The sequence below is a fragment of the Notothenia coriiceps genome, unplaced genomic scaffold, assembly GCF_000735185.1.
Source record: "Notothenia coriiceps isolate Sejong01 unplaced genomic scaffold, NC01 NC01_scaffold00028084, whole genome shotgun sequence".
Taxonomy (NCBI): Eukaryota; Metazoa; Chordata; class Actinopteri; order Perciformes; family Nototheniidae; genus Notothenia; species Notothenia coriiceps.
In genome coordinates, this window is record NW_011360785.1 from 1 (window position 1) to 11596 (window position 11596).

The window sequence follows — 11596 nt, forward strand, 5'->3', positions numbered from 1 at the left end:
GGGGTATTGGGATGAGGCTCTAGACTTCTGATAAACCAACACTCTACACCTCAAAACATTTAAAACCTGTTAAACCCCGAGCCTGTTTTTCAGGTCGAAAATGACATTCCCAGAACAAATGACCATATCTTCCCTTCTAAAAGGGTTAAATTAATAATCTTTTATTTTTTATTTTTTTATTTGGTCATTTGTGTGTGTGAGACTGCCGCATAGCCAAGACCGGAAGCTGCGATAACTCTGGTGGCTACCATTAGCAGCTAACTTTTACCCTGCGATTTTTACATAAAAATTGAATTATGGATTATAAAACAAAAATTATTACACAGAAACATTAAAAACCTATGGATTAACCGATTCAGCCCGTTTTTTCTCGTTTTAATGCCATTGAACACGTCTTTTGATCAGATTAACAGCTACGGTGAGACGATCTCCCTAGAAGCTACGTAAAGGTACGTGTTGTGATGTCTGTCTTTGCTTCCCCTGTCGCAAGTTCGGATCACTCAGTGATGATACTATATACCTAAATAATCTGTGGAACCTCAGCTTTAATCGGATATCTTGTATGTGCAGCTACGATAAGTAATAAGGGTACTTTTATCTTGAGTTCTGTGCCAATGTCCGTTAGCATTTTTTGCTAAGGGGTCATTTAGATGCTTCTTATGAGACTTGTGTTTTGTTTTGGTAAGAATGGTTTATATTGTCAGTTAGCTGAGATTATTTCCGTTAATCTGGTATAACAAATTAATAGGTTCTTAAATATTAAGATCCCCTGAGACACAGTGTCCTGAAAAAAAAAACCAAGGAATAATTCTGATGTTTTGAGATGGGGTTATATGAGTCAGTGTATGTCCTACAGTAGATGGCTCTGCACGGTCCCAGTTTGTAAAAACAGACAGGAACAAAGCACTGAAAAGAAGCAATGTACTGCTGTGGAGAGGGCCACCACTTTTCTTTATCTAAGTTTAAATATATGCTGTATTTAGATTGATTTGTGTAGAGCTTTACCTTGCTTACAGACAGCCCTTTGGGGCGGGTAACTAAAGTGATTATCTTGTTAGGACTTTGAAAAAGAATATTTATATTTATCTGGCTATGCAGATCATAGAATTTACCTTTAGTTGCTTTATTCATTTAGTTACTCTGTTATTGTTGGGCTTTTGTTCGTTGGTATTCATTGTCAGAAATGTAGACTATATTTCAACTGTAATTGCTTTTTTGTATCAATGCAGGCAGGGTCTAATGATTAAAAATAAGTCCCAGCTACTTAGAAATAAAGAAATGCCCGACTTTAGCAACACACAAAGTAAAGTAAAGGCAATAGCTAACACACTAAACCTTTAAAACTTGTAAAACCCAAAGTTAATGATAGTTTTTTTTAATAAAAATCTCAGGTTAAGTGATACAGTAAAGCTCCACATGTGTAATGAAATATGTTTAAATGTCACTATAATTTTCATAGTTTCTGCAAAAAATAACAATATATGCACGAACAATCACATTTGTATATTTGACTGATCAACAGTTTACGGTTCACATTTAATAAAAATATGTTTTTATGTACAATAAAGTGACAGAACTGGATTTATAAACGCCAAGTAATTTGATTACCTATACTGTATGAGAAAAACCTGAATATCTATAGACGTTCATTCTCAATAGACGGGCCATATCTAACATTATGTTAATCTCGTACATTTGGGCTTTTTGTCTGCAGGGATTCATACTCTACTGACATGTATACTGATTTGTTTTTATGTCTTGTAATTGCACTGTTGAGGAACCTGCGATCTAAGTTTTTCATACATTACATATTTCTACCGTAGTTGTGTATACGTTATGACAACACACCTTTGAATCCCACAATCTGAGAGTTTGAATGTCCTCCAACACAAATAGCAGTGATTACCGTAATTTTCGGACTATAAGGCGCACCTGAATATAAGCCGCAGCAGCGGCATACCACTCTCGGTTCCACTTTTACTTTTGCGCGCTACCTGTCTCACTCTTTTCCGGCCTCCAGCTTTTCCTGCTGGAACCCGCCGCTTAAAGGTGGGGGTCCGCGGACCGGCCATAGAGCCCATAGAGTTAAAGGTGTTGGCCGTTAGCTGTAAAAATCCATAGATTAGCCGCACCGTTATATAAGCCGCAGCGTCGAAGAATAGGGAAAAAGGCGCGGCTTATAGTCCGAAAATTACGGTACATGTAATGTAAACATATTGTAAGAAGGGATGCACCGAATATTGGGCCGCCGAAAATTATCGGCCGAAAATGGTTAAAAAGGCCCTTTCGGCTTTTGGCCTAGCACCGAAAAAATATCACCGAATGTCAGAGAACAGGGTTACGTTGGTAAGCTAACGTGTTGTTGTGATGACGTAATCAAAACGCGGCGACAAGCACGGCGCGCGACCATGCTCGCGGCTGGCTCACAGCCAACATCTCTGCCGCTTGGAGATATTTAAAAATATCAGAGAAATAGGCGCGGATTGCGATTTGTAAAACGTGTTCAGCTGACATTTCTCGAGGGGGTGTAACTGCAAAGACTTTCAACACTTCGGGATTACTCCACCACTTGAAATCAAAACACCCGGACAAATATGCGGAGTAAGATCAAATCACAAGCACTGACAGCGAAGACTGTTCAGCGCTGCCTCTCATGTGCTTGATGAGAAGAGGAACAGACTTATGGCTGATAAAGCAGAGAAGCTAATGTTCATTAAAAAGAACCTCCCACTTTTCCTTAATAAGTAGACAAGGCTGGCTTATCATAAGCTTATCTAGTTCTACATGTCTACTCTATACCCACTTTCCTGAACAATTTTCATTGTGAGTTATAATTCACCATCTCAGGTTATCATTAGGGGGAAATGACAGCAGCACAGTGTTCAATATATTGTACTTTCGGTATCTAAATGATACACATTGCTCATGAGGACAGACCACCTTATTTGCAGATTCTTGAAATTGTAATTTAATTTGTAATTGATTGTGGATTTTGTATCCAGTTTTCACTTTATGTATCTTTTACAAATCGCATCCGCGCCTCTCTCTCTGATATTTTTAAATATCTCCAAGCGGCAGACATGTTGGCTGTGAGCCAGCCGCGAGCATGGTCGCGCGCCGTGCTTGTCGCCGCGTTTTGATTACGTCATCACAACAACACGTTAGGTTACCAAACTTATAGGTGCATTTGTTGTTGTTGAAGGCCTGGCTGTTACAGTCTTTATTTACACTATTTTGTTGTAGGCCTACTGGCCTAGATGTTTATGTAGTTTTAAAGCAGCTTGGCTTTGTTCTGAATGCACTTTGTTGTAGTTATCCTACAGAGAAAAGAAAATGCACTTGACTTGGAATTAATGTACTGTATGCATTCAAAAGTGCTGAATAAATGTTTTATGGACCCATAATAGTGATTATTATTTAAGTTAAGTTTTGCCATAATCATTTATTTTTCCATAATCAGGCAGCTGAACAACATTGGTAAAAAATGTATACATTTCTATTTCTATTAATCATTTTCGGCCTTTTGGCATTCGGTTTTCGGCCAACCGTTTCCTATTTTCGGTATCGGTTTCGGCCAAGAATTTCCCATTCGGTGCACCCCTAATTATAAGACAAAGAGGAAGTGCAGAAGATTTTTAGTTCTGGTCTTGAAACTCTGCGCTCATCACAGCATCAATGTCTTTGGGAACTGATATTGCTTTTGATGTGGTTACAATATTTCATAATGAAAGTTTTCCCCACTTATACTCCTGTCTTTTCCAAAATGTGGGTGTGCCAACCATTATCTACTATAGGTAAAACACTTACTATGCATAAGCATACAAATCACACTTCAAAGAATCTTAACCATCCCTTTTAATTATCCTTTAGATTTTAGAATACACAGTAGCCTAATCGACTAAATATATAAGTAGTGTCATGCTCCAATGAACAAGATGAGTCAATGAGTTGTACCTGCTCCTTCTGCCTGTAGAAGGAGGTCTATGGCCCACTGAACCTGGTGATGGGCGTCAGCTTTGGGGAAGTTGTGACAGTACAGCCACTCTCCAAACTCCAGCAGAAGGTTGGCCTTCTGCCACTGAGTCTCTGCACTCTGTCCACAAACACAGATGTCAATTTAAAACATCTTTCATGATTGTCAACAGGAAATAGTCCTTAATGTAGTCTGGAGCTTGAATTTGAGTGACTTTGGATGGTATCACATACTAATTTCATCTTAAACCAAATGAATATTCAGAGGATCTACTACTGTATTTCCTGCTGTTGCAATGCACACTTAAAAACAATGTTGCAATAACACAATGGCTACTCATGATGGTGCTAGAGCTTTTGATAGAAATAGTGTCTTTGCCAATGGACGACACAGGAACTTACATTTTGACTTCATGTTGAGAATTTTACAATAGCTGCACTCCTTAAGCTAAGCACTTTTTATACACTGTAATCTCACTGTATGCCTCTAACACCAAGTGTTTATAAGACATCAACTGTAGAATGAAACACCTTTGCAACAATAAAAGGGAACACCACCAAATTGATGATACCAATGTCATGTCCTTGGCCTGCAAAAGTGTTATCAGTATGTATCAAAATAAGCCACTCTCTCTCAAAGCTATACATTTAAAAAGTAATCTAAAGTTTATGATATCAAGTATTACTTTTTGCTTCATAGACAATAAATAGAAGATTGATTTTAAGGAACTACACTTCTTAAGTTTAAATAAATATTTGTATTTTATAAGACTTTTTTATTCTAACTTCTTATGTTTATATAAATACATTTATTCTAACTTATAAATATATTTTTAACACTCACTCATCATTTAAAAAAGCCCTCAAACTTCACTTTTTCTCTGCCCTCTGATGGTCATTCTCCACAACTATCAGTCATTGAGTAAATTCTTTAAATCTTTTTCATTCTGTATTATATCTGTACTGCATTTGAATAATGAATGAATCTGCTGATATATGAGGTCTGGGTAATAATGTAAAAATGCTGCAGAACAGATGTATTACCGTCAAAGAGGTGATGGATGTCTGATAGCAGGTGAGCTGTTGGGTGGTGTCGTCAGCACACAGCGCCACCTGGTGCCACATGTGTGAACAGCACTGCTCTCCTTCATCTTGTATCTTCTGCATGTCAATCAGCACGCTTTCCCCCAGTCGCGCTTTAATCAGTATTCTGTGTTTCAGAAGAAGTCTGGGAAAACACAGAGGACAGTTAGATTTCATTCTGTCAATCAGTCTCCCCAGCCCCTCTCATAGCTGCTCCCCCCTCTTTGTTTCACTCACAGCCTGTGTTTGGTGCGTGGCATGTCTCTAATGGCTTGGTCCAGAAGCTGCAGCGCACTTTTCCAGTCTGTTTTATCAATGTGGATGTCGAGCAACAATCCATAAATTGCTGCTCTTAGGGTAAGATCCTCTTCATCGTCACATAGAAGGAGCAGACATAAAAACACAGAAATCACATGCATATCAAGACCAGTGGTGTACTGTAAGGGTTTGCTCTTAATGTAAGCAAACATGTAGAATACATTCCATGCATATATCCCACCCAAATGCAAATAATGCATGAAGTGTAATTGTCATCTTAGAAATCTGTGTCTGTCTTTAAAGCAATTTTTGAGCAAATATGTCAACGTTTGACAACACTAACTGCCTGGGGACTTCTCTACAAGTTCACTTTACTCTGAAATGCATTTAAATGATGGCAATAATTTCCCTAGTGTTGTGTTTATTATGTCCAACCTGTTAAGATTTCTTAACTATATATTTCAGGACCATTTCGTAATAACAGTTATTTGTTTAGTTTTAAGGGTATTTGGATGGTTTTAGGTGTTCTTTGGCATGTCCTATTTCTCTTTATGGCACAACTTCGTTGAATACTCGATTCCGATTCGTTAATATTTAAATTCCAGAGGTTGTTGATTCTTGCTAACAGCTCCATCAGCGGCTAGGGAGAGCGGACCGTTGCTAAGGAGGATCAGGGAGACTATGTGCAGTAATATCAATCTGCAGAAAGAAGTGCGGTACATTTAACCTCAGCTGTGGACAACAAACATGAGTTTTACTCCATCAGAAAACACCATGGAATACTCTTTGAATATTCATATTTATAATTGTAGTGGGCACCTCACTTTGGATTCATGATGAAGCGATAGTCTTTTTTGAAACAAGAAAATCTATGGGGCAATGGGGATCTTCCATTTAAAGTGTTGTATTGTGAATTGTGTAGCAGAGTTTCCGTTAGCCGGTAATTACCGGACTGACCGGTAATATATGCTGATGTTTAAAACTCAGTTAATGGGGCTCATTTTTATATTGCTTTAGTTCTAACTTGAAGTGTGTGTTTTGCTCCGCTCACCGGCCCGTCACAGCGGACGGAGCTGTGATCCGGTAGAGCTGCGTGTCTCCGTCAACAGCAGCTGATCCTGATCTCTCTCTCTCTTTCTGCTTCACACACGTTGCATATAGGCCTAGCTATTTTATTGTCTTTTTCGGACACCTTGAAAAACTGCCAGACCAGTGAAGCCATTTTGGTGAGCTTCTTTTGCCGCGCACAGAGAAAAGTCTCATGTATTTTGCGTCATCTGATCGGCTCTCCTGATCGGCCTTTATCGAGAGCACAGATCAAACCATTAAGAGTGAATATCGGCCGATAATGATCGGCGGCCGATCGATCAGAGCATCCCTACACTTTATGATTTTCTGGCTTGTGTAACCATTAGCCAATAACCAACCAAGGTAACCCCCCCTTATCACCTGAATCTCCTCCTGGAGCACCATAAGGCGCTTTCACACCAAGTATTTTGCCGTACTTAGTTCATCAGAACTCTTTAGTTCTGATGAACTAAAGAGAAGATCGCATTCACACCGGAATAAGTCCCTGAGGGAGGATTAGTCAAATGAAGCCGCTGACGTCACTTCTTCTGCTTTGGGTTTACTGGCAGGCCGCAAACAACTTCACGGCATATACTGCCACCCGAAGTCCCCGGCCGGAAGTCCCCGGAGTTGGGGACTCCCAGCAGCTTCGACTGAAGCCGTCCGAGTAAATCGCCAGAACGCCGACACCACCTCATCTCCACCGCACCCATGTTTTCTTTTGTGTTTCCATAAGTTAGTCTCTCTGCGTTTGTGCGCTGGGCTAATGCTAATAATGCTAATGCGAGGAAAATAAAATGGCGGGGTAGCTCCATATTTTCATTTAAAGTAATAGACAGAGAATCAGCACTTTTGAAACAGGGCTGAAACAGAGGGGTTGATGGGATGCTGCAATGATCTGTTTGGTGTTTCGAGCCAAACACTTCAGAGACATGTTTTGTATATATCTGAGACCTATAATAAAAGTAATGAAAAACAGTATAATAGGGGACCTTTAAGGTGGCACCAGTGGCTCATTCTGTAGGGACTGGTCTACAGTATGAAAATAATGGGTTGCCGGTTTGCCTCCCCGTTGGACCAGTGTGGACTGCTAGCTGCCTGTAGCTTTCCTAGGTTTCATCCTCCAATTCTTCTTCTTCTTATATAATACATGAACTATCTCAAATGAAATATGTGTTTGTAATATATATTGTAAAACTTTCTGTTTAGTGTCAGGACCCCTTTTCTAAAGCTTCAGATAGTTGATCAGGTTGTCCTATTTCATATATCTGCAGTATGTCTCATGATTGTACTTGTGGAATTAATACAATATTGTTATGCCATCCATTATCTATGGTATTGGGATACATGGAAAAAGCAATGGGATTATCAATGAAGATAGAACCAAATATAAAAGGAGAGTTCACATTTGAACCATGTCAGGGTCCTTTTAGCACTCACCAGTTGCTTCATGTTTAGATCTCCCAGGAGGCAATGCTGTCAAGGTCAGCAAGCCTTTCACTTTGCCCTGTTCCTGAGAAATAGATGGGAATAAGTCACTACAAAAGTGATACAAGTGATAGGACAGAGTTGCTGGTTGTGGTGGAGGGTTGGTTGTACTTAAGGCTCACTGATGTACGGTAAATTGCTATCTGACCTTGCCCTGTAAATCACCCTGTCCCCCCATCTGTAAGTCCCCCTTCACACCCAGAGTCAGCACCAGCACTGGTCCACTTATCCTCGTAAGGTAGAAGACCCCAACTGACAGGGAGTGAATGTGCGTGTAGTGAGTAAAGCGTTTTTCAGATTGCAGTCTTATTTCTGAAAACTACTTGCTCTATCTGCTGTCTGCATATGGATTTTTAAATGTGGGTTTTGACCAGTGTTGGGACTAACGCGTTACTGTAACGCAACTACCTTTTGCGGTAACTAATAACTAGGGGTGCACCGAATGGGAAATTCTTGGCCGAAACCGATACCGAAAATAGGAAACAGTTGGCCGAAAACCGAATGCCGAAAGGCCGAAAATGTATCGGTTTCGGCCAAGAATTTCCCATTCGGTGCACCCCTAGTTATTAGNCCGATTTTGTTGTCAATGTTTTGACTGAACTTTGTTACTGTTCACATATAAGTAAACATTACGTTTGAATGATTTAGTGAGCTGGTGTTATTTTTTTCAAACCGCATGTTGGCTATTTCAGCACTGTCACGCGCTGTCCAGCTACTTATTGATCCACTATCAGCGTCAGTGCACCCCGCTGCCAGATTGTGCCTGTGCTGTGTGTCATTCACTCTCAACATGGATACAAGTACAATAAGCATTCTTCAGGTGTAGGTAGATTTTCTATTCGGACATTGTAGCCTATATGTTCGACTGTCAGTCCGATATTGTAAAAAACAAATAACAATCTCAAAATAATCTTTTATTTTTATTCTCTAAATAATTTTCCGGGCCAAATATTATTGCTGGCGGGCCACCAATGGCCTGCGGGCCGCCGATTGCTGACCCATGATGTAGTGTGTCTGTAGCAGTGTCCAGTTACAGGACTTGGATTCCAGTCACAAATGTGATGACTCTTTAATAAAATGAAAAAAAAAAGAAAAACATTTGACTCAAAAACTCAATGTATAGGACTTGGACTCAAATCCAGTTTTAAGTGCAGAGACTTGTGACTTGCTGTTACTGATGAGATGTTGTAGCCAAGTTGTCAGACAATCATATACATCCACACACACAATGACCCCTTTTTTAACATACACAAAACATGTTGTAGAAATTACCTGTATTTGATATTTCAATGAATATTTGAGATAATTCAATAGAGGGGTACAGCATTGTGGAGTACAGACATTCGGAGCTTTAATCCAGTATGCAGATTCTCTCAATTTTTCCTACACAGAATATGTTTTTCACCAACTGGCCTAAATATAGCACAGCCCACAGCTACCTTTTCTTTGGTGTTCAACAACTAAGTGGAGCAAATGAACTCCTAAGCAGTAGCAATACAACAGCAGAGCATCACAGGAAAGCACAGAAACACAGTCCACCCCTGGAAATGTTCCAGCCCCAGCATCAGAGAAGTCTTCACACTTTTACTCAGCTGCTGAATGAAAGTTTGGCCAAAAAGAACCAGCAACAAAATGAAGAAGGGAGCAGAATGAGAAATGAATGACAGCCATAATGACCTTTCATGTTCTGCCATGTCTTTTTAACAACTTTCTTTGGTTACTAGAGTAAAACAGGCGGCAAAGTTCTTCATTAATCTTTAATTGATGAAAAACTTTCTTGAGGCTGCTACAGGGGAAAAATGTGAGAAAACATCTCCCAAGTGCTGCTTGCGGACATCAATCCAGCCAGGGGGGTAAACACTCATCCAAATTCAACATAACTTCAAATTTATAATTAAAGGCTTATTTGGGAATATAGAATGGTGCGCATCTGTAGTGGGCTTTCCCACTTGCCCTTATTACCACGGGAGAACCGGGAATAAACAGGGGAAACTACCTGATACAGTCTCCTCTCAACAGACCTACAGTGTAAAAATAAACCTGTTTTTAGTCAATTGTTCATATTTTTTTTCCAAAAAGACAAATACTCTTGTAAAGCATTTTTTGCTGAGGAAAAGTAATCTTATTTTAAGAATATATATCTTTGACTTAAAATATCTCATCTTATATTGAGCTAGATTTAACTAGTAGCAAGCTACAAGAATTATTTGCATAAATTCACGCCAGTGGAACAGGATAATTTTTTCTTCTTTTGAGAGTAAAACCACTTACACGACTTCTTAATTTAAGAAATTTGAAATTACACCTATGTTAAGGTTATTTTTGTTTATAATTGTAATTTGTTCATCTATTTGATTAATTGTCAATGAGAGCTACCTTTTCCCATTTCACATAATTACTATTAAGAGAACTGCGGTGTGGTCTACAAACAAAAACAATACATAGTTACTGCTCTCAAAAAAGTAACTAGTTACTTTATTAGTTACTCAATTATAAAAGTAACAAGTTACTTTACTTTACTTTAAAAAAAAAAATAACAATAAAAATACAAGTTTTTGTGTTTTTCTGTGGCACAGTAAGAGAAAAGACAACTCCCCATCATTGTAGCAATTATCATTATGAAATGTAGTGGAACAATAAAACACAAAAGATATGTTTAGACATTGGTTGAGACGGTGGGGTCTTTGGGGACTAGTTTTATAGCCCCAATGTACATTAGTTAGGTGCTTCAGGAGATTGGCATTGCTGTTATTGTTGATGTGGACAATGCTTTCTGTCCTGCACACAGTTTACATTTGACCGTAATATTTTTTGCATCCTTTATCCCCACAAATTGAAAATAGTGGTTATATCTCCAAGTTGTAAATGCGCTGCTGCTCTCGCTGATACTTGCATCTGCCATTGTGTCTGTGTGTGCTGGTGGTGGGCGTTGCCGTGTATGTGTGTGTGTTAGCAAGTGTTTGTGTGTCTGTGTATTTTCCCCATAAGGCAAGACCCGCCCAACTCTTTCTCTGATTGGCTTACCCTGGAATGTTACCCTGCGTTAACCAATCGTCACTCCTCTCTGGTCACTTTCACTTTTCCATGGTACTGTGAGAGGACATCGCTGTATTCGTCTGTAAATTACATCCGCAGGGAGATTCGGTTCAGTTGGATTACATAATGTAATGTAGTAACGCACCCATTTAAATCACAGTAACTATAACGGCGTTACTGAATGGGAATAGGTAACTAGTAACGTTATTAGTAGGGATGCACCGAATATTCGGCCGCCGAAAATTATCGGCCGAAAATGGTTAAAAAGGCCCTTTCGGCTTTCGGCCGAAAGAGTTCTAGCACCGAAAAAATATCACCGAATGTCAGAGAACAGGGTTACGTTGGTAAGCTAACGTGTTGTTGTGATGACGTAATCAAAACGCGGCGACAAGCACGGCGCGCGACCATGCTCGCGGCTGGCTCACAGCCAACATGTCTGCCGCTTGGAGATATTTAAAAATATCAGAGAAAGAGGCGCGGATTGCGATTTGTATAACGTGTTCAGCTGACATTTCTCGAGGGGGTGTAACTGCAAAGACTTTCACCACTTCGGGATTACTCCACCACTTGAAATCAAAACACCCGGACAAATATGCGGAGTAAGATCAAATCACAAGCACTGACAGCGAGAGACTGTTCAGCGCTGCCTCTCATGTGCTTGATGAGAAGAGGAACAGACTTATGGCTGATA

General features: G+C 39.6%; 1 protein-coding gene across 1 annotated transcript; it reads right to left on the reverse strand.

Moving 5' to 3' along the window:
* Nucleotides 1–3954: 3954 nt before the first annotated feature.
* LOC104957931 (protein CFAP46-like) lies at nt 3955–8871 on the reverse strand (the record flags this gene model as incomplete). The annotated part of the gene is made up of 6 exons (XM_010785606.1): nt 8868–8871; nt 8018–8121; nt 7822–7894; nt 5293–5422; nt 5017–5200; nt 3955–4093 (listed from the first exon to the last, which is right to left on the reverse strand). Coding segments are annotated over exons 1-6 (634 nt in total), but the record flags the coding sequence as incomplete, so codon positions are not given.
* Nucleotides 8872–11596: the final 2725 nt, after the last annotated feature.